At 38.9% G+C, this 24,267-nt stretch overlaps 1 protein-coding gene and 1 long non-coding RNA gene across 4 annotated transcripts; both read right to left on the bottom strand.

The window, feature by feature from the left end:
- Positions 1 to 251: 251 nt before the first annotated feature.
- Positions 252 to 14,754, bottom strand: LOC109876833 (twinfilin-1-like). Of its 3 annotated transcripts, none has more exons than XR_004207030.1 (10): positions 14,623 to 14,754; positions 13,606 to 13,683; positions 12,976 to 13,154; positions 11,198 to 11,293; positions 10,594 to 10,698; positions 6,026 to 6,151; positions 3,617 to 3,767; positions 3,309 to 3,430; positions 1,714 to 2,527; positions 252 to 1,653 (listed from the first exon to the last, which is right to left on the bottom strand). XR_004207030.1 is itself a non-coding variant. In XM_031815498.1 (9 exons), exons 1-9 carry the CDS (start codon positions 14,645 to 14,647, stop codon positions 2,363 to 2,365), a joined length of 1,047 nt encoding a protein of 348 aa, XP_031671358.1. In that variant the 5' UTR covers positions 14,648 to 14,754; the 3' UTR covers positions 252 to 2,362. The 3 variants fall into 3 exon arrangements, 1 of the variants encoding a protein (XP_031671358.1); XR_004207031.1 differs by having other exon boundaries at positions 252 to 2,213; positions 2,271 to 2,527; XM_031815498.1 differs by having other exon boundaries at positions 252 to 2,527.
- A 3,423-nt stretch (positions 14,755 to 18,177) lies between these two features.
- On the bottom strand, positions 18,178 to 19,666 carry LOC116360632 (uncharacterized). Its single transcript, XR_004207034.1, has 2 exons — positions 19,549 to 19,666; positions 18,178 to 18,516 (listed from the first exon to the last, which is right to left on the bottom strand). It is a non-coding gene; the product is annotated as an uncharacterized LOC116360632 (long non-coding RNA).
- Positions 19,667 to 24,267: the final 4,601 nt, after the last annotated feature.

Genomic DNA, 24,267 nt, shown 5'->3' with positions numbered 1-24,267 from the left:
AGCCAACAAGACTTATTCATTGTAATCTTTTATGTGCCAGGCCAAAGGTTTACCCTTACCACCGCTGCCAATGAGTGGGATTACTACGTGATGGGAAATGCAGATTTGGCCTACTATTTCCCCCCTTCACTGCCAACTCTATTCAGAGAGCAATGCTTTATTCAGTAAGCTCACACCTCTCAGTGGTCACTAAGCTTGCATAGTAGTTCTGATACTGCTACTAATAATATATCAGGCAAGAAACACATTAGTGAATGGAATTTAAATATTTTAATTTATTTCATTTCCTTACACAATTTAATTCATAGAAAAAAAAACATTTGAGACATTACACAACATGATAGTTTCAAGGTACTAGGACTTCAGAATTACATAATGACATAGTAATCTAGTACAGCATGAACATGTTATAGTGGTTTGCCTTTTCATGGAATCAGTAGACAGATTCTCCATGACATTTTACCTGGGAATCACAGTCCCTTCCCTTCATTGTGGTTGTAATAAACATCACATGCGTACACACATTGTCACGTGAGGAAAGACCTGCAGCATTGTGGTTGAAAAGCATTGCATATTATGTGGGATTAATATCACTGATGTGAAATGCACAAACGAGCAACCCTGACAAACAGGTCTGCATCTGAAATGGCACCTGGGTCAAAAGTAGTGCACTATATAGGGAATAGGGTGCCTATTCTGATGGGCTCTGGTCAAAAGTAGTGCACTATATAGGGAATAGGGTGCCTATTCTGATGGGCTCTGGTCAAAAGTAGTGTACTATATAGGGAATAGGGTGCCTATTCTGATGGGCTCTGGTCAAAAGTAGTGCACTATATAAGGAATAGGTTTCCTTTTCCGATGGGCCCTGGTCAAAAGTAGTGTACTATATAAGGAATAGGGTGCCTATTCTGATGGGCTCTGGTCAAAAGTAGTGTACTATATAGGGAATGGGGTGCCATTCCGGACGCACCCAGGCACTCTCTCTCTCACACAGACTGACAAACAGATAACGGTTGCCATTCAACTGATTCAGGCTGTGACCTCTCAGTCGCAGAACACCACACACACATACAGTACATCACAGACCTAGAAAAATACTTTATAAGATTTTTCATTCTTCAGTAAAAGAACATGGAAAGAGAAATCACTAACTAGATTTTGGACTAATCATATAGTTGTTATGGACATGGTAGTGGTAGTACAAATTAGATGCATACAGTAAAATGTAGGCTTCTTAACAACATCCACAGACCCACACATGGCCTCTCTTCTCTCCCAAATCAAGCTTCTACATCAGCATGGTCCTATTCATTAGGCACACCATAGCTAAACGTTTTCAAACATTTATCAACGGAAAGCAAAAACAAGCTATTCTTATTGGACAAGTCTAGGTGGTCCCTCTCTGTTTTCTCCATTTAGTGTCACATGAATAGGATCCAGTCCTCAACTTTGATCCTGAAGGGCTAGTGGTTGTGGAACAACATTCTCTATTGATTGACTTTACACAAGGCATTATAGAACTGCTACAACATTGTCGGCATTGAATCAGCACTAATAACAAGGTGAAGTGTTCAGATCAGTATCACATGCTCACTAGAAAAACCACAAGGTCTTTCCTCTCACACACCTCCAGAACCTCTAGCTCTCCAGAACCTCCAGAACCTCTAGCTCTCCAGAACCTCTAGCTCTCCAGGACCTCCAGCTCTCCAGAACCTCTAGCTCTCCAGAACCTCCAGCTCTCCAGAACCTCCAGCTCTCCAGAACCTCCAGAACCTATAGCTCTCCAGAACCTCTAGCTCTCCAGGATCTCCAGAACCTTTAGCTCTCAAGGACCTCCAGAACCAGGATTGGGAACCATATATCTTAAAAACACATCCAGCTCTCCAGAACCAGGATTAGGAACCATATATTTTAAAAACATTGTCAAATAATATGAGAAATTAAAAAAACACTAGCTATTATAGCTCTAAAGGGAAATGTTCGCTCTCTCTCTCATCATCATGAAAACACAGCACCGACTGTCTGTCTAAATAACAAGCTACTAATGGAAGTAAGTTCACAGGTTTGAGTGTCATGGCTTATATTAGTGTGGTGGTCTGTGTGTGCATAGTTCATATAGTCTACAGGCTGGTTGTCTATGAGGTTAAAGGGCATTAGGAGGGATTCATGTCAATGGTCTATGTCCTACATGGAACCCTATCCCCTATATAGTGCACTCCTTTTAACCAGAGCCCTATAGGCCCTAGTCAACAGTAGTGCACTATAAAGTGAATAGGGGAGCCATTTGGGAGTCAACCAGATAAAGGGTTCTTATATTCTAAGTGGAATGTTCCATTGTGGACTAAAATGGAGGGGTGTTTTATTAGTCTTCTTCCCCATCCCCTGGTGGTCTAGTGATCCGGCGCCCCCCTTTCTTCCCCGCGGGGCCTTTAGGTTTGGGAAAGGCCTGCTTGTGTGCGTGCTGCTTAGGGTGGACCTCTTCGTACATGAATTCTGCGGTGAGCTCATCACCGTTATCAATCTCCAGCTAGGGGAGGGAATCAGAATGCATCAGTTAGTAGGGATACTTCTACTAATAGGAATACAATAAATCCCATCACTGAGGGGCAAACTAGACTTACTCTAGAAAAAATACATTGCAGCAGAAATCCAGTCTACATTGGCATAATGTTACAGTATTTTCACAGGGGTGTTTTAAACTGTTGAAAGTCACTCATGTGACTCACTGCAGTGAACCTGAGTTGTATTAATTAGGTACCAAATAATATGGGTTAAAGCAGAACTAAAACCCCACGTATTTTTGGTCAGATGCTTATGTTTACGCAGTCTGTCCACGAGAGATCAGGTTCCAAATGAAAGAAAAACAGACTGAAATGGATGGACTATCTAACTTGATATGAATATAATGTGAAGTGCATGTTTAAATGTTCTGTTGCAAAACATTTAGCTACAGTGTGATATAATGAACATGACCCAGCTCTTACCTTTTTCACTATCTGGATGTGCAGGTTGTATAATGAACATGACCCAGCTCTTACCTTTTTCACTATCTGGATGTGCAGGTTGTATAATGAACATGACCCAGCTCGTACCTTTTTCACTATCTGGATGTGCAGGTTGTATAATGAACATGACCCAGCTCGTACCTTTTTCACTATCTGGATGTGCAGGTTGTATAATGAACATGACCCAGCTCGTACCTTTTTCACTATCTGGATGTGCAGGTTGTATAATGAACATGACCCAGCTCGTACCTTTTTCACTATCTGGATGTGCAGGTTGTATAATGAACATGACCCAGCTCTTACCTTTTTGGCTATCTGGATGTGCTGGTTGCTCTCCACAGTATCGATGAGAGGGTTCTTACAGCTGGAGTAGAGCATCCTCTCTCTGATGCTACATTTATACCCCGGCATGGAGTAGATGAACACTGCAACACACACAGGAAACCACTTTAAAATACCACCTTATCACATTGTTATTACATTTAATTAACATAATACAATTATGAATAAGAGTAGATCAAGCAAAAAAATTATTGTGTGGTATAATATCAACGTATTAAAAAAAACATGCCGTAATATCTTCTCATAATGTTTTAATGTGTTGTCTTTACCTGTAGACTCGAGGTAGTCTCCCTCGTGGGAATGCTTGTACAGGAAGAAGTGGTATCGGGCTGCATCCTTGGGGATCCTCTTGGGCAGATCCTTCAGTTCTGTAGGAGTGGTGCTGGACAGCTTGATACACTCATTCCTAAAATCTATCTCCTGTTGATACAGATGATGATGCATTTTTTCCAAAAAACAATCCTCAATAAGCTTTGTAATGTAAACCATCCAATACAATAAGGCTTTGAGTATCATGTTTCATGGTGCCAGTTAGTTAGTTTGTGTTATAGCCATCACATTGTAGTCTTCTATGGCAATTATATGGCATTGTTGAATCCAGAAACATACACCTACTGCTAATGAAACAACACAGGGATTGTCTGTCTCTGTGCTCTAATAAAAGGAGGTGAGACTCCAGACAGTACTGACACTCACCAGCTGTACTTGTTGGTTCTATTCTCTCTTAACTGTTCCAGATACTGGATGGCGTCTCTCTACGATACTATACTTTCCTATATTATTATATACTATGATGTATTATACTATATCATTCTATACTACACTATATTATTCTATATCATTCTATATGATTCTAGACAATGATGTACTATACTATATCATTCTATACTATCCTATATCATTCTATACACTATGATGTACTATACTATTCTAGACTATACTATATTATTCTAGACTATACTGGATTATATATATATATATATATATATATATATATATATATATATATATATATATATATATATTATATTTATTATATATATATTATATAGTATACTATGATGTACTATACTATATGTACTATACAATTCTATATCATTCTATTCTGTACTATATTATTTTATACAATACCATATCATTCTATACTATATTATTCTCTACTATATTATTCTATTCTATATTATTCTAGACTATAATATATGATTATATACTATGATGTACTATAATATATCATTCTATACTATATTATTTAATACTACATTCTATACTATATTATGATATACCATGATGTACTATACAATTCTATACTATATTATTTTATATTATATTATTCTATACTATATGATTCCACACTATACTATAAAATGCTATACTATATTAATATATATAATATACACTGTCACATACGTATTCTATACTATATTATTCTAGACTATACTATATTATTCTAGATTATATGATTCCATACTATAAAATTCTATTCTATATTAATATATACTATATTATGATACACTATGACGTACTATTCTATACTATATCATTCTATACTATACTATATTATATTATTCTATACTATATTATTCTAGACTATGATGTACTATACTATATTATTCTATATCGTTCTATTCTGTACTATATTATTTTATTTTATACAATACCATATTCTATATTATACTATATTATTCTATTCTATATTATTCTAGACTCTACTGTATTATTCTAGATTCTATTATTCTATACTATATACTATATGATTCTATACTATATTATTCTAGACTATGATGTACTATACTATATTATTCTATATCATTCTATTCTGTACTATATTATTTTACACAATACCTTATCATTCTATACTATACTATTATATTCTATATTATTCTAGACTATACTATATTATTCTAGACTATACTATATTATTCTAGACTATACTATATTATTCAAAACTATACTGTATTATTCTAGACTATAATACTATTATGTACTATACTATATCATTCTATTCTGTAACTCTGTAACTCTACAATCTACTATATTATTATATACTATGATGTACTATACTATATTATTCTATATCATTCTATTCTGTACTATTATTTTATACAATACCATTCTATACTATCACATTCTATACTATATTATTATATCAAATATTATACTATTATACTATTCTATACAATAATATGATGTAGCATACCATATTATTATATACTATGATGTACTAAACTATATTATTCTATACTAGTATATAGTATTCTCTACTATAATATTCTATAATCTATTGTTCTATAATAGTGTACTATACTACATTATATCCTATATTATTCTATACTACTCTATGATGTACTATAATATATTATTCTACACTATGATGTACTATATTAGTATATACTATATTATGATGTACTATACTATATTATTGTACACTATGATGTACTGTAATATATTATTCTACACTATGATGTACTATATTAGTATATACTATATTATGATGTACTATACTATATTATTGTACACTATGATGTACTGTAATATATTATTCTATACTATGATGTACTATATTAGTATATACTATATTATGATGTACTATACTATATTATTGTACATTATGATGTACTGTACTATATTAGTATATACTATGATGTACTATACTATACACTATGATGTACTATACTCACCAGCTGTACGTAGTTGATCTTCTTCTCTCTGAACTGTTCCAGAGCCTGGATGGCGTCTCGCTGCATAGGGAAGGCCACGCCCGTCAGAGTCTGTTGCTTAGTGTCCACACTGATGTCTGTCTGTACCTGGACGGACACACATGGTCACTTGGTGTTGTTTTAACTAAATCACCAGGCTTTCTTTCTGAAAAGGGCCTAGGCCCAGACTAATGGTCTGGAACTAAAATAACACAACAACAAAAACAGTCATTAGGTGTCACACACACAAAGACAACCCCAACATTGGTCACCAGGCTGTGGTTTGAGAAGGGCCCGGGCTAGTCTAGACTCACTACTATAACAGGAAGTCTATCCTTACCCCAATTTTGTGTTTGTGTCACCAATCATTTGCAAAAGATAAACAGAAAGATACATTCTTGAAAAGGCACAAAAAACATATTTAACTTGAAAAGAAAAGGAATTGATAAAGCTTGTGGTGACATTTAAAGTCTTAATGGAACAAAACCATCTCAATGTGATATGAGATAAATAAACTGTTCTGAATAATATATCCAATAATAATAATAATAATATAATGATAATAATATCATAATGATCATTTTATCCAATATAATATCCAATAGAAATAATAATAATTGAATAACATCAGTATGTAAAAGGTCTGCACTGACCTTTCATGTGTTAGTACAGCCCTCATAACATTCACACTCCTGACATGCCATGTTCGGCTTGACTGAATGAGATTGCCACTGACCTGTTCATCTCTTGTACCTAAAGGATTGGGCTGCTGTTTTTTCATCCATCTACTTATTACAAGGAACGGGTCTCTCAGCAAATGAATAATAAATATCTGAAAGCCTCTTTACTCGCATGTAGATTAGTGGATAATCATCTTGCCCACACAGCTGGGATCTCAATATAAACCTTCCCAGTTGGTTGAGGCTACTGTATTTGTGAGGGTGGCTCTATGAAATAGGCCTATAGGGCAGATGAAGAATGACCCTGTCCTTTTATGGAGTCATGAGGGTGTATACACATCAAGAAATATAGTACACAGATACCCCGGATTCCACATTTTGTTACGTTACAGCCTTATTCTGAAATTGATTAAAGCCTTTTCTTTCTTCTCATCAATGTACTATGCACACAATACCCCATAATGACAAAGCAAAAACGTGTTAGTACTTTGTTGAAGCCCCTTTGTCAGCGATTACAGCAGAGTCTTCTTGGGTATGATGCTACAAGCTTGGCACACGTTTCTGCACAGCTATTTTCAGGTCTCTCCAGAGATGTTCAATCGGGTTCAAGTCCGGGCTCTGGCTGGGCCACTCAAGGACATTCAGATACGTTTCCCTGCCAGTCCTGCATTGTGTTGGCTGTGTGCTTAGGGTTGTTGTGCTGTTGGATGGTAAACCTTCACCCCAGTCTGAGGTCCTGAGCACTTTGGAGCAGATTTATCAAGGATCTCTCTATGCTTTGCTCCGTTCATCTTTGCCTCGATCCTGACTAATCTCCCAGTCCCTGCCGCTGAAAAACATCCCCATAGGATGATGCTGCCACAACCATGCTTCACCATAGGGATGGTGCCAGGTTTCCTACAGACACAATCCTGTCTCGGAGCTCTACGGACAATTCCTTCGACCTCATGGCTTGGTTTTTGCTCTGACATGTACTGTCAACTGTGGGACCTTATATAGACAGGTGTGTGCCTTTTCAAATCATGTCCAATCAATTGAATTTACCACAGGTGGACTCCAATCAAGTTGTAGAAACTTCTCAAGGATGATTAATGGAAACAGGATTCACCCGAGCTCAATTTGAAGTCTCATAGCATAGGGTCTGAATACTTATGTAAATAAGGTATTTCTGTACTTATTTTTAATACATCTGATAATAAAAAATAATTTTAAAAAACTTTTCAATTTGTCATTACGGACTATTGTGTATAGATTGCAGAGTTTAAAAAAACATTTTTTATATTTTAGAATAAGGCTGTAATGTAACAAAATGTGGAAAAAGTCACAGGGTGTGAACACTTTCCGAAGTAACTGTAGGCATATTGGCATAGGTAGCTCCACTCCACTCCACCGACACAGGTAGCTCCACTCCACTCCACCGACACAGGTAGCTCCACTCCACTCCACCGACACAGGAAGCTACACTCCACTCCACCGACACAGGTAGCTCCACTCCACTCCACCGACACAGGTAGCTCCACTCCACTCCACCGACACAGGAAGCTACACTCCACTCCACCGACACAGGAAGCTACACTCCACTCCACCGACACAGGTAGCTCCACTCCACCGACAGAGGTAGCTCCACTCCACCGACACAGGAAGCTACACTCCACTCCACCGACACAGGAAGCTACACTCCACTCCACCGACACAGGAAGCTACACTCCACTCCACCGACACAGGAAGCTACACTCCACTCCACCGACACAGGAAGCTACACTCCACTCCACCGACACAGGAAGCTACACTCCACTCCACCGACACAGGTAGCTCCACTCCACTCCACCGACAGAGGTAGCTCCACTCCACTCCACCGACAGAGGTAGCTCCACTCCACCGACACAGGAAGCTACACTCCACTCCACTCCACCGACACAGGAAGCTACACTCCACTCCACCGACACAGGAAGCTACACTCCACTCCACCGACACAGGAAGCTACACTCCACTCCACCGACACAGGAAGCTACACTCCACTCCACCGACACAGGAAGCTACACTCCACTCCACCGACACAGGAAGCTACACTCCACTCCACCGACACAGGAAGCTACACTCCACTCCACCGACACAGGTAGCTCCACTCCACTCCACCGACACAGGTAGCTCCACTCCACTCCACCGACACAGGTAGCTCCACTCCACTCCACTCCACCGACACAGGTAGCTCCACTCCACTCCACTCCACCGACACAGGAAGCTACACTCCACTCCACCGACACAGGAAGCTACACTCCACTCCACCGACACAGGAAGCTACACTCCACTCCACCGACACAGGAAGCTACACTCCACTCCACCGACACAGGAAGCTACACTCCACTCCACCGACACAGGAAGCTACACTCCACTCCACCGACACAGGAAGCTACACTCCACTCCACCGACACAGGAAGCTACACTCCACTCCACCGACATAGGAAGCTACACTCCACTCCACCGACATAGGCAGCTACACTCCACCGACATAGGCAGCTACACTCCACCGACATAGGCAGCTACACTCCACCGACATAGGCAGCTACACTCCACTGACATAGGCAGCTACAGTCCACCGACATAGGCAGCTACAGTCCACCGACATAGGCAGCTACAGTCCACCGACATAGGCAGCTACAGTCCACCGACATAGGCAGCTACAGTCCACCGACATAGGCAGCTACAGTCCACCGACATAGGCAGCTACACTCCACCGACATAGGAAGCTACACTCCACCGATATAGGAAGCTACACTCCACCGATATAGGAAGCTACATTCTTAGAAAAAAGGGTTCTAAAACGGTTCCCACAGGCTAACCTTTTTTGGTTCCAGGCAGAACCCTATGTGAAAAGGGTTTTACATAGAACCCCAAAGAGTTCTACCTGGAACCAAAAGGGTTCTACCTGGAATTAAAAAGGTTTCTTGAAAGAGTTGTCATATTTAATACATTTTTTATTTTTATTTTTATAATATTGGGACAGCAGGAGAACCCTTTTAGGTTCCAGATACACTCAGAAAAAAAGGTGGTATGTGTTTTTGGTGAAGTAAATGCACATGCTATTTTTACTATGCTTTACAGTGTGAATGTTTAGTTGGGAACGATAAACCTTTTAGTATGAAATCTGATGGGTATACAGAGATGAATAAATAAACCAAATGGACTGGCAGAGAGGAGTTATCTGGGGTTCAATTAGGGTTGGGTTAAGAGGTTGGTGGTTAGATTTAGGAGCTAGGTTCAGGGTTACGGTTCAGGTTAGGGAAAATAGGATTTTGAATTGTTGGCCCCCCACGAGGAAAGAAGATCAAAACATGTGTGTGTGTGACATCATCACACCGATATAAATAGAAAAATGCCTCATAGTATTATTATGAATGCATGCAGCCAGGGGGATCTGGGGCAGAAGTTGGGCTGTTTAGTGTAGTGTGTAAACATCTTTCCACTTCATTGATCTGTTATTGATTGCCTGCTTTAAATTGCTCGATGCCTCTCTCTCTCCACTAAAGCCTAATAATAAATTTTAAAAATCCAAACGTGCTAGCTGCAAAGTACTTTGTTGTGGAAATTATTTTGTGTGTGTGTAAACTCTTAGAAAAAAGGGTTCCAAAAGGGTTCTTAAGCTGTCCTCATAGGAGAACCCTTTTTGGTTCCAGATAGAACCCTTTTTGGTTTCATGAAGAACCCTCTTTCAAAAGGGCTCTACAAGGAATCTAAAAGGGTTCTACTTGGAACCAAAAAGGGTTCTTCAAAGTGTTCTCCTATGGGGACAGCCGAAGAACCCTTTTAGGTTCTAGATAGCACCTTTTTTCCTAAGAGTGTATGTACATCTGTGTGTGTGTGTCTCTCTACCTCACTCAGTTTGATCTGCCTCAGCTCCTCCTCAGCAGCAGTCAGTGGTTGTGGAGCAGCCTGTGCTATCAGGTACTTCCTGTACCCACTCAGCGACACATCATCCTGGGGAGAGAGAGGACCGTGAGAGAGGTGGACTGGAGCTCAGGGTTCGCATTTAGAGTAGCAGTGCTTATATAGGATCCTCTCTTCACTCCCTCCCCAGCCTCCCCCCAATGCTGCAAAGAGTGAAGTGGATTTATTAAATCCCTTCCTTGTTGTTAAATGACCCCACAGCTCTCCAAGGCATACATAATATTAATAATTAAAAGAAAGTTTAAAAAAATAGCTTTTTCTCAAAAAGCTATCTACTCTATTTTTTGTGTGGTGTTTAATTATTTAAATCTGTTCCTTTAAGTTGTCCTTAAAGGATTCTATTTTGTTTTGCGTTGGATAATTTGTCATGAGGGAATGAGGGACAGCATAAACATGTCATGATGTCACCTAGCGACAAATGGCGCAACCAACAGCGACTTTCCTTGAAACGTTATTGCCAAAACTGCAAGCCCACTTAGGCCAATAAGTCAGAAAATAATGAGGCGTTTCTTCAGATTCGTCAACATACCTCCACTGTGCCAAATATTTCATCTTTAATGTGTCCACCCCCAAACTCCTTCTTCAGTGTAGCTCTTGTAGCAGCATATAACATCTTCTGTCTAACCTATAGAAGTGGGAGGAATTAATGTTATTAGTACTGCACTAACAGCTACATATGACTGTAGGTTGCCATCTAAACAAGAACACAATGCTATTTCATACAGACATCTCAGAAACATCGACCATTTTGGCTGTTTCATTGAGGTTTGGGATGGAAGCCAGGTTCATGCTTCCTGCTAGCTTGTCGTTCTGCCCCTGAACAGGCAGTTCACCCACTGTTCCTAGGCCAGTTAACCCACTGTTCCTAGGCCAGTTAACCCACTGTTCCTAGGCCAGTTAACCCACTGTTCCTAGGCCAGTTAACCCACTGTTCCTAGGCCAGTTAACCCACTGTTCCTAGGCCAGTTAACCCACTGTTCCTAGGCCAGTTAACCCACTGTTCCTAGGCCAGTTAACCCACTGTTCCCAGGCCAGTTAACCCACTGTTCCTATACCAGTTAACCCACTGTTCCTAGGCCAGTTCACCCACTGTTCCTAGGCCAGTTCACCCACTGTTCCCCAGGCCAGTTCACCCACTGTTCCCCAGGCCAGTTCACCCACTGTTCCTAGGCCAGTTCACCCACTGTTCCTAGGCCAGTTCACCCACTGTTCCCAGGCCAGTTAACCCACTGTTCCCAGGCCAGTTAACCCACTGTTCCTAGACCAGTTAACCCACTGTTCCTAGACCAGTTAACCCACTGTTCCTAGGCCAGTTAACCCACTGTTCCCAGGCCAGTTAACCCACTGTTCCTAGGCCAGTTCACCCACTGTTCCTAGGCCAGTTCACCCACTGTTCCCAGACCAGTTCACCCACTGTTCCCAGGCCAGTTAACCCACTGTTCCTAGGCCAGTTCACCCACTGTTCCTAGGCCAGTTCACCCACTGTTCCTAGGCCAGTTCACCCACTGTTCCTAGGCCAGTTCACCCACTGTTCCTAGGCCAGTTCACCCACTGTTCCTAGGCCAGTTAACCCACTGTTCCTAGACCAGTTAACCCACTGTTCCTAGGCCAGTTAACCCACTGTTCCTAGGCCGTTATTGAAAATAAGAACATGTTCTTAACTGACTTGCCTGGTTAAATAAAGGTCAAATTTTAAAAAAATAGCTAACATTAGAATTGCAAATATGCTAGTTTAGCACAACAATAAGCTAGCCTTTTTGCTCAACAGTCTCTTCAAAATGTTGGCATTAGCTAAGCATAAATAAACACTTTTTTCTAATGGGGGGGCAGCTTTTGACATACTTATATGAACCATAAGAGGATTTTCCTTTATCTAAAAACCTGTTTAAAGTCAACAGTTCTCTCACCCAGTGGTAAGGCTTCCTCCTCTATAGTTAGCCAACCACAGACCAGATGTGTGTTTGAAAGCAGCACTGTGTGTGGCCTGTTACATTCTCCCTGTTGTGCTTTACCTGTAGTGAGGACTAGACTGTGGGTTCATAGTTCTCTAAAGAGAGTCTTATTGTAGACAGTATTCTGGCTTATTAGACTATGGAATAAACAGAGAGACTTTTAAATGCCCTAACGGACACCATGACAGTTGTGTTAAGAAGGTGAAACAGTAGTTTAAGTGAAGTAAAAACTGTCATGTCTATGGCATTCCAGAGGTAGTCTTGACTAACAACAAAAAAGAAGAGAATTTGCTCCCAACCAATATATTGATAAATGAACAAAGTCAGAAAGAAACAGATGAACATATCAACATACAGGTGAGCGGTCAGGTGACCAGGCCAGGAAGATCCACTCATATCCCTGGTTGTTAGTAGAGTCCAGCCTGTACAGGAGATAGGAAGGCATGTCCTCCTGTAGGAGAGGCAGCACATAGGCATCATACTCCTGGTCCCACTTCTTAGACGCATGCTTGGTGCCTCCCAGCACCAGAGTCTCTGGAATAACAACAAGGAGGGACATGGTGGATTTATTACAGTGATATACAATATGTAACTATGGGAACAGGTACATATCAACATACATCAATTCTGTTCTGTCTTTTCAGGTAAGATATACAGTATCTGAGATTGCAGTGCAGTAAAGGCAACCAACCAACATATATCTTACAAATGACATGAAGTGTAATAACTAATACAGTACAATAAAGCACACTGCAATACAGTACAAGACAGTGCAATACAATTCAGTACAATACAATCTACTTTTCAGATCACAGTATGTCTTCAACATCACAGTAAATATAACCAGTTGTAACCAATCAACAAACTACTGAACTTGTCTTTTTACCCATTGATCATGTTGCATACAGCGATGGGTAGGACTCATCTCTGATCAACAGGTGTGATTGAGTTGATCAGCTGTAGGCTAGGCAGGCTACATACTCACCCATCTCAATGACGACCTTCAGCAGGCGATAGGCTCCGTTCCTCGCCTTAGCAAAGATGTCTTTCACTTCCTCCGCAGCTGTGAAGTCAAAGCAAGCAGTCACCTTTTTATTCACACACATTGGCTCAAGAGAGACGTCGGCTATTCATACAACAGGGACATTCAGGGAACACAAGCATGGGGAATAGCCTATTACCTAACAGTCAAGTGTAGAATATACTGGTCAAATTAAATATGGATTGGTGTGTTTATCAAAAAATGGTTTCAAGAAAAGATTAGTACAGGCAGCTGATCTATCTTGGGTCATTGACTATAGTATAGAGACAGAGAATGAACGTCAAGTATTCAAGACGCATAAGAGCAAAACCAAAAACAGCAATGACTTCAATGTACCGTAATTGTATAACACTTTGTCGTGCCATGATAAATAAAGATAGCTCTGATAGCCTACTGGCCAAAATAGGTGACCCACATTTTACTAGACAGACAGTTGTTACATAAAAATCGACACAGTTGCATCAAACGTTATCTCATCCCCAAAACAAACAAACATCAAAAGGGCAACAGTAATCTTGGCCATAAATGTCACCCAGATTAACTTTAGGCATTTGATGAATGGGCGGCTTGTTCCCTTGTAAAAGACCTTTGAAACACGCGTTACAGACCAGAGCCTGCTGCAGCAGCACGGGGCTTGAGGACAAACTGCTAGTGTTTATGCGGCGTAACAATCTCAGTTGAATCGCAGCAGCACGACCATATTAGTACAACGCATCGCTGAATACACTTGTCATGGATTCTTCTCATTCGCCCAGTGCACCGTGAAGCCCGAAGCAACTTCCACAGAGCAGAAAGCACTGCTTATTCTCGCTAATGATGCAGAACGACACACATATAACATTATTTTTTCTCTATGACTTTAATCCTTTTAAATCAAATCTGTCATGGACGACGATTGCATCGTCTATTCCGTTGTGGTTTCAACAGCTGGAGACAATAAGCAGAAATGCGCGTATTTACCTTGTATGCCCGTTTGATGGGACATTATGTCTGTCTGCTTTGCTTTGGGTCGCCCGGGCCGGTAGATGACTGAAGGGAAAGAACAAGGAAGAAGAAACCGAACTACAGTAACTTGACCTGCCTCTAGCTGTGATGTCATCACGCAGCAGCAACTGTATCATGTGACGATGGAGCAGTAACGCGCACGTAGTTGATCCGTTCCGATGTTGAATACTACTACTACAGTATATTATCATTATTATTATTATTACTAGGTCTCTCTATGATACAGTGTTTTTCAATCATTCATTTTTGGTTATGATGAGGAGGAGAATGTGTTCAATTGAACTGATTTTTACACTTTCACAGAGCACCAAACACACCAAGACAGTTGTGAAGAGAGCACGACAAAGCCTATTCCCCCTCAGGAAACTAAAAAGATGTGGCCTCAGATCCTCAAAAGGTTCTACAGTTGCATCATCGAGAGCATCTGGTTGCATCACTGCCTGGTACGGCAACTGCTCAGCCTACAACTGCAAGGCACTACAGAGGGTAGTGCGTACAGCCCAGTACATCACTGGGGCTAAGCCTGCCATCCAGGACCTCTACACCAGGCGGTGTCAGAGGACGGCCCTAAAAATTGTCAAAGACCCCAGCCACCCCAGTCATAGACTGTTCTCTCTACTACCGCATGGCAAGCGGTACCGGAGCGCCAAGTCTAGGACCAAAAGGCTCAACAGTTTTTACCCTAAAGCCATAAGACTCCTGAACAAGTAATCAAATGGCTTCCCGGACTATTTGCATTGTCCCCCCAACCCCTCTTTTACGCTGCTGCTACTCTCTGTTTATCATATATGCATCGTCACTTTAACTATACATTCATGGACAGACTACCTCAATTAGCCTGACTAACCCGTGCCGCCGCACATCCCTCCACCCACCACCTGCCAACCCCTCTTTTACGCTACTGCTACTCTCTGTTCATCATATATACATAGTCACTTTAACCATATCTACATGTACATACTACCTCAATCAGCCTGATTACCCGGTGCCTGTATAAAGCCTTGCTACTGTATAGAGCCTCTCTACTGTTATTTTCAAATGTCTTTTTACTGTTGTTTTATTTCTTTACTTATCTACTGTTCACCTAATACCTATTTTTTTACTTAAAAATCGCACTGTTGGTTAGGGCCTGTAAGTAAGCATTTCACTGTAAGGTCTACTACACCTGTTGTATTCGGCACAGGTGACAAATACACTTTGATTTGATTTGTTATACAAATCAAATCCATTACTATTACTATTGAACAGATGAATAATTGTCATTCAACAAATAGGTCACAACAACAACTATCTCATTGTAATTTCTGAATTGTATCCTATCTATCCAGTATAACACTGCTCAATACCAATACGCCATGCATACTGCAATAGGCCTTCAACCCCTCAAAGGATTTATATGTTCTCGAACTGTCAGAAGAGCTACAGCTCCTAGGAGTTTTACACCACAGATTCCAACTAAAACGTTGGGTGTTGCCACGTTTTCCTCAGCAGCTACTAATCTAGTGGACCTGCTCAGATTCTACCATGTCATTTCCCCCTCGGGTTCATAGCAGCCGTGTGGTTTGAAGCTTTACCTCCACACACTCCTCTTGTAGTCCTGGACCCACAGAGGCAGAGCAGGGTAATATTAACCCCAGGGAAGGAGTGCTCAGGGTGGGGCACCTCCACCACACCCTGCCCCAGAGGGAGACCTGCTATTACTGCTGTTCTCCTGAAGGCAGAAGGACAGAGTGTAGTACAGTCACAGTCATGTAAATGGGTTAGACTCATAGACAAATATATTCAAACTACTATAGATAAGATCAGATGGTTTGTCAACGGTTGACTGTGTATTAACAATGACAGGCACTTCATTGTTTGGTTGTTCTCTTTGATTAGTGTGCCCAGGATAAATCTGTTTTCATACCTACTGATAATATAGCTTGAAACTAAATATATCAGTCTATTAAACACAAAAACTACTTTTTAGGTGAGAGTTTTGGCAGCTATATTCTCCCCTACAGTACCCAGTTGTCCCTGTCATACCTCATGTTGGTGTTTCAACTCCAACACTACTATGTCCACCACCATACAGAACAGTCAGAGTTTTCAATAGTCCATTCAAAAATGTAAGTTCCCTCCTAATCAGAATATGCTTTAGATTCAGAACAATTCATTTTGTGATTCAGAAGGAACGTTTCAACAGAAATCGTGAAAGGGAATCATAAACAGACCAGTGTCCTCAGTGGATGTACACAGTAAGCCTCTTACAGTGGATGTGTCTGCATGTCCACTATATGGGAGTGTCCCAGATGGCACCCTATTCACTTTATAGTGGACTACTTTAGATCAAAAGTAGTGCACTATATAGGGAATAGGGTGCCATTTGGGATATACCCATTTGTCTAGTCATTATGTCTCTCGTTCTATTACAGTAGTAGTTCATGTTAAATTACTGTACAAATCAAAACAGTAGTATCTAAGCATAGCCTTTAAAGTCAACTGTACCTCACGTGGTCAAATGCATTGAGTAAAGCGATAGTAGTGCAGTCATAGGTTGTGGAGTTGCTGCCAACTTAGGCAGGACAATGGGCGGGTTCGAGCGGATCACTTTTATCAAGTCAGTGACCATCGTTGGTCGCCACCTTTCAAAGTGTGTTGCATTATGGTTACATTGTACGACCTGCGACTTCATGAACTTTACAAAAATCATGTGATCAAAGGTCATGCAGTTTTTGATGAAGTCGTCTTTAGGTCTCTGCGGTTGCTTTCATGAGTCTCTAGAGATTTTCTATAGGCATCGTCTCTCGCCTCATAAAAACATTGGCTGCGTCTCAGTCTATATAATAAGTCTGGCAACACAGAAGATTGGTAAACATACAGAAAATTGAGAAATCAGGTAACTAAACCAACCAAAAAGAAGAAGAAACTGTACTATAAAACACATGTACATGATTTAAAGAACGATAGTGAAAAGCTCTGGAGTACCTTAAATTCTAGGCAGAAAAGCTCATTCAGCTCCACCCTTGATTAAGGCTGATGGCTCATTCAGCTCCACCCTTGATTAGGGCTGATGGCTCATTCAGCTCCATCCTTGATTAGGGCTGATGGCTCATTCAGCTCCACCCTTGATTAAGGCTGATGGCTCATTCAGCTCCACCCTTGATTAAGGCTGATGGCTCATTCAGCTCCACCCTTGATTAAGGCTGATGGCTCATTCAGCTCCACCCTTGATTAAGGCTGATGACTCATTCAGCTCCACCCTTGATTAAGGCTGATGGCTCATTCAGCTCCACCCTTGATTAAGGCTGATGGCTCATTCAGCTCCACCCTTGATTAGGGCTGATGGCTCATTCAGCTCCACCCTTGATTAGGGCTGATGGCTCATTCATAACAAACCCTTTGATATTGCCAACCACTTTTGTTTTTGTTGACAAGATTAGCAAACAACAAATGCTGAGCCTTTATATTCATGCATAACTGTAACGGTTTTCTTCCTGGGAAGGAGAGGAGGACCAAAATGCAGCGTAGTTCGTGTTCAACATGTTTAATGAAAGACGATAACGTGAACACTACACAAATACAAAATACAAAAGAACGTGACAATAACGGACCAAATAATGAAAGACAAGCACTGTGGCTTAGGATTCCGCAAAGTTAGTGTGGAAGAGGTGAAACAATTATTGCTATCTATAAATAAGGACAAACCACCTGGAACCGACAACCAGGATGATAAATGACTGAGGTTGGTAGCGGAATACGTTGCGACTCCTATTTGCCACATCTTCAATCTAAGCCCAGAAGACGGAGTGTGCCGTCAGGCCTGGAGGGAGGTAGAGGTCCTTCCGCTGCCCCAAAATAGCAAAGCACCTGTTAATGGTTCAAACAGAAGACCGATCAGCCTGTTACCTCTGCTTAGCAAACCTTTTGAAAAAAATTGTGTTCGACCAAATATAATGTTATTTATACGGAAAACAAATGAACAACAGACTTTCAGCATGATTATAGGGAAGGGCACTCACGCTCGGCACTGAAACAAATGACTGACGATTGGCTGGATAATAATGGATAATATATGTTGTGGGAGCTGTTTTGTTTCAGTGCAGTCTATGACATCATTAATCATAATGTATTACTGAACAAACAGCTGTTTTATTAGGCTTCAGTGCAGTCTATGACATCATTGATCATAATGTATTACTGAACAGACAGCTGTTTTATTAGGCTTCAGTGCAGTCTATGACATCATTAATCATAATGTATTACTGAACAAACAGGTGTTTTGTTAGGCTTCAGTGCAGTCTATGACATCATTGATCATAATGTATTACTGAACAAACAGGTGTTTTGTTAGGCTTCAGTGCAGTCTATGACATCATTAATCATAATGTATTACTGAACAAACAGCTGTTTTATTAGGCTTCAGTGCAGTCTATGACATCATTAATCATAATGTATTACTGAACAAACAGGTGTTTTGTTAGGCTTCAGTGCAGTTTATGACATCATTAATCATAATGTATTACTGAACAAACAGCTGTTTTGTTAGGTTTCAGTGCAGTCTTTGACATCATTGATCATAATGTATTACTGAAGAAACAGGTGTTTTGTTAGGCTTCAGTGCAGTCTATGACATCATTAATCATAATGTATTACTGAACAAACAGCTGTTTTGTTAGGCTTCAGTGCAGTCTATGACATCATTGATCATAATGTATTACTGAAGAAACAGGTGTTTTGGATTAACATCCTCTGCCTTATCATGGTTGGACAATACAACACAGAGGGGTTTCTTTAATAGAAGCCTCTCTAATGCAAATTCGGTGTACAAATGTGGTGTACTGCAGGGCAGCCTGCTTGGACAATTATTGTTCTTGTGTTTACTAATGACATTCCACTGACCTTGAATTAAGCCCGTGTGTCTATGTACCCTGACGACTCAACCATATAGACGTCGGCTGCAACTGTAAAATAAATAACTGACACCATTAATATAGAGCTCCAGTCAGTTTTAGAATGAGGAACTAGCAATAGGCTAGTGCTCATTATCTCAAAAACAAATCACTCGCTCAACCTTAAACCTCACCTGGATCTATTATTGAATAATGTGGCTATTGAGAAAGTTGAGGAGACTAAACTGCTGGGTGTCACCCTAGATAGAAAGCTATCATGTCAAAACATATAGTCAATGGTTACTAAAATGTGAAGAAGTCTGTCCATGATAAGGCGTTGCTCTGAGTTCTTGATATCTCAGTGAACCAGACAGGTCCTACAGACCCTCGTTTTATCTCACCTGGACTACTGCCCAGTTGTGTGGTCAGGTGCGGGCAAAGAAGATCAGTTGTGGTCAATTGCAGTTTGTCCAGAACAGAGCAGCACGTATTGTACTCAGATGTACACAGAGGGTGAATGTCAATGATATGCATGTCAATCTCTCCTGGCTCAAAGTTGAGGAGTGATTGACTGCATCACTATTGATCTTTGTGCAAGGTGTCTATGTGTTGAAGGTACCCAACTGTCTGTTCAAGCAGTTCAGACACTCACCGGTACAACACAAGACATGCAAGCAGAGGTCTCTTCACAGTCCCCAGGTCCAGATCAGAGGCTGGGAAACACACAGTTTTAAACAGAGCCATGACTACATGGAACTCTCTGCCTCCCCAGGTCACTCAAGCTAGCAATACAACCAGATGAAAGAACACCTTACGGCACAACATGGACTGTGAAGAAACACACTGACATTTTGATGCATTACATATTGTATTGTGTATTGTATTATATATTGTATTATGTATTGTATTATGTATTGTATTATATATTGTATTATGTATTGTATTGTGTATTGTATTGTATTATGTATTGTATTATATATTGTATTATGTATTGTAATATGTATTGTATTATATATTGTATTATGTATTGTATTATGTATTGTATTATGTATTGTATTATATATTGTATTATGTATTGTATTATATATTGTATTATGTATTGTATTATATATTGTATTATATTGTATTATGTATTGTATTATATATTGTATTATGTATTGTATTATGTATTGTATTATATATTGTATTAAGTATTGTAATATGTATTGTATTATATATTGTATTATGTATTGTATTATGTATTGTATTATGCATTGTATTATGTATTGTATTGTATTATGTATTGTGTATTGTATTATGTATTGTATTGTGTATTGTGTATTGTATTGTATTGTATTATGTATTGTGTATTGTATTATGTATTGTATTATATATTGTGTATTGTATTGTATTATCTAATGTATTATATATTGTATTATATTATATATTGTATTATGTATTGTATTATGTATTGTATTACACATTGTATTCAATTTAGTATTGTATTATATATTGTATTATATATTGTATTTTGTATTGTATTATGTAGTGTATTATATATTGTATTATGTATTGTATTATGTATTGTATTGTGTATTGTATTGTGTATTGTATTATGTATTGTATTATGTATTGTATTATGTATTGTATTATGTATTGTATTATGTATTGTGTATTGTATTATGTATTGTATTATATATTGTATTGTGTATTGTATTATGTATTGTATTATGTATTGTATTATGTATTGTATTATGTATTGTATTATATTGTATTGTGTATTGTATTGTATTATGTATTGTATTATGTATTGTATTATATATTGTATTATGTATTGTATTGTGTATTGTGTATTGTATTGTATTGTGTATTGTATTGTATTATGTATTGTATTATATATTGTATTATGTATTGTATTATGTATTGTATTATATATTGTATTATGTATTGTATTATGTATTGTATTGTATTATGTATTGTATTATGTATTGTATTATGTATTGTATTGTATTATGTATTGTATTATGTATTGTATTATGTATTGTATTATATATTGTATTATGTATTGTATTATATATTGTATTATGTATTGTATTATGTATTGTATTGTATTATGTATTGTATTATGTATTGTATTATGCATTGTATTATATATTGTATTATGTATTGTATTATGTATTGTATTATATATTGTATTATGTATTGTATTATGTATTGTATTGTATTATGTATTGTATTATGTATTGTATTATGTATTGTATTGTATTATGTATTGTATTATGTATTGTATTATGTATTGTATTATATATTGTATTATGTATTGTATTATGTATTGTATTGTATTATGTATTGTATTGTATTGTATTGTATTATGTATTGTATTGTGTATTATGTATTGTATTATGTATTGTGTATTGTATTGTATTATGTATTGTATTATATATTGTATTATATATTGTATTATGTATTATGTATTGTATTGTATTATGTATTGTATTATATATTGTATTATATATTGTATTATGTATTGTGTATTGTATTATGTATTGTGTATTGTATTATGTATGTGATAGGGGGTTGGGATACCACTGTGATATAGTTTGTCTTTGTCTCACCTGTCTATCTCCAGGTAAATGCACTAGCTGTGGGTTTCTCTGGATGGGAGCGTCTGCTGAATGGCTAAATTGTAATGTAAATGTAGTGCTATTTATATTTCTGTATATTATGACTTTGATTTGTTGTGTTGTTTCCTGTTTGGACCCCAGGAAGAGTAGCCGTTGCCTCGGCAACAGTTAATTGGGGATCCTAAAAAACACCAAATACTAAATGGGACTCTATTCCCTCTGTAGTGCAAAACCTTTGACGAGGGCCCATAAGGCCCTTAAGGCAACACTTGAATAGTCTGATAAGATTTCCAGAACATCTATAGATCCACTGTACTGCCTCATTCATAGAGGTTCACTGTTTTACTCCCCATCTATTTCCTCCTGTGTTAACCTCCTGTGTTAACCTCCTGTGTTAACCTCCTGTGTTAACCTCCTGTGTTTCTCTCTACCCTGACAGTGTTTTAATTTGTGGCTCCTTCAGTTCGGATTCCTGCCTGTCTGCTTTGAGACAAGGAAATGAAGTGAAGTTTGTTGTGAAGGTGCGTGGTAATGTACTGTTTGGACTCATTGGGATATCAAGACACTTGACTGGTATTATAATAATGCAATGACAATATATGTTTTTTTCATCTCCAAATGTCCTGTGTAATCTCTTCATTATTATAATCATGTATCTTCCACTGTGGAGCCAAATACTACCAACTGCCATTGTTTATTTATCTTTATACTGTAACAGAATACATTTGTTTGTTATTTGTTGTTGTTGTAATGCCAGTGTTTTCAACCCTATTGACTCTGTGGTGTGTGGAGTTCTCAGCCACTAGATGGAGACGTCCTCATGTATGATATTGTTGCTGGAGCTACAGCAGATCTTCCAGACCACAACACTGGCCAGAATATACAGAGAGCAGATGTGTCTGTGTTGTTGCTGGAGCTACAGCAGATCTTCCAGACAACAACACTGGCCAGAATATACAGAGAGCAGATGTGTCTGTGTTGTTGCTGGAGCTACAGCAGATCTTCCAGACCACAACACTGGCCAGAATATACAGAGAGCAGATGTGTCTGTGTTGTTGCTGGAGCTACAGCAGATCTTCCAGACCACAACACTGGTCAGAATATATAGAGAGCAGATGTGTCTGTGTTGTTGCTGGAGCTACAGCAGATCTTCCAGACAACAACACTGGCCAGAATATACAGAGAGCAGATGTGTCTGTGTCTCTGAGGCTACATTCTAACCCCAGAAGGAAGAGAGCTGTAATCAATACTGTTGTAAAGCGCCTCTCTGGTGTTTAGGTTGTAACCCATAATAAATGTGTGTTTTGATACATGGCGTGGCGAGGTTCAAATCAAATCAAATACAATTGGTCGCATAATCATATTTAGCAGATTATATTGCGGGTGTAGTGAAATGCTTGTGTTCCTACTCCAATAGTGCAGTAATATCTAACAATACACAACAATACACACACATCTAAAGTAAAATAATGGAGTTAAGAAATATATAAATATTAGGACGAGCAATGTCTGAGTCTAGAGTATAAATAGATGGGATGTATAGACATTATGGACAGTATGTGGATAGAATATATATATATATATATATATATATATATATATATATAGTGAAGCTATGTGTGATGAGATGTATAGACATTATGGACAGTGTGTGGATAGAATATGTAGTATATATATTTACTGTAGCTATGTGTGATGAGTTGTATTGACATTATGTACAGTATGTGGATAGAATATGTAGTATATCTGTAGAATACGTTGGATAGAATACTATATGTACGGTAATAGTTGAATAGGATGGTCTTGACTAGAATACAGTATATACATATGAAATGGGTTAAACTGTATGTAAACATTATTTAAGTGACCAGTGTTCCATTATTAAAGTGACCAGTGTTCCATTATTAAAGTGACCAGTGTTCCATTATTTAAGTGACCAGTGTTCCATGTTTATGTACATTGGGCAGCAGCCTTTAAGATGCAGGGTTGAGTTTGTGTTATGTGTGTTTGTTTGTGTGTGTGTGTGTTTGTGTGTGTGTGCGTGCGTGCGTGTGTGTATGCATGCGTGTGTGAGGTGTGCTGTACAGGCCAGCACCGACAGCGCATGAAACCATTCCAGTTGACAG

The sequence above is a fragment of the Oncorhynchus kisutch genome, unplaced genomic scaffold, assembly GCF_002021735.2.
Source record: "Oncorhynchus kisutch isolate 150728-3 unplaced genomic scaffold, Okis_V2 Okis09a-Okis19a_hom, whole genome shotgun sequence".
Taxonomy (NCBI): domain Eukaryota; kingdom Metazoa; phylum Chordata; class Actinopteri; order Salmoniformes; family Salmonidae; genus Oncorhynchus; species Oncorhynchus kisutch.
This window is presented reverse-complemented; position numbering and strand designations above follow the sequence as displayed.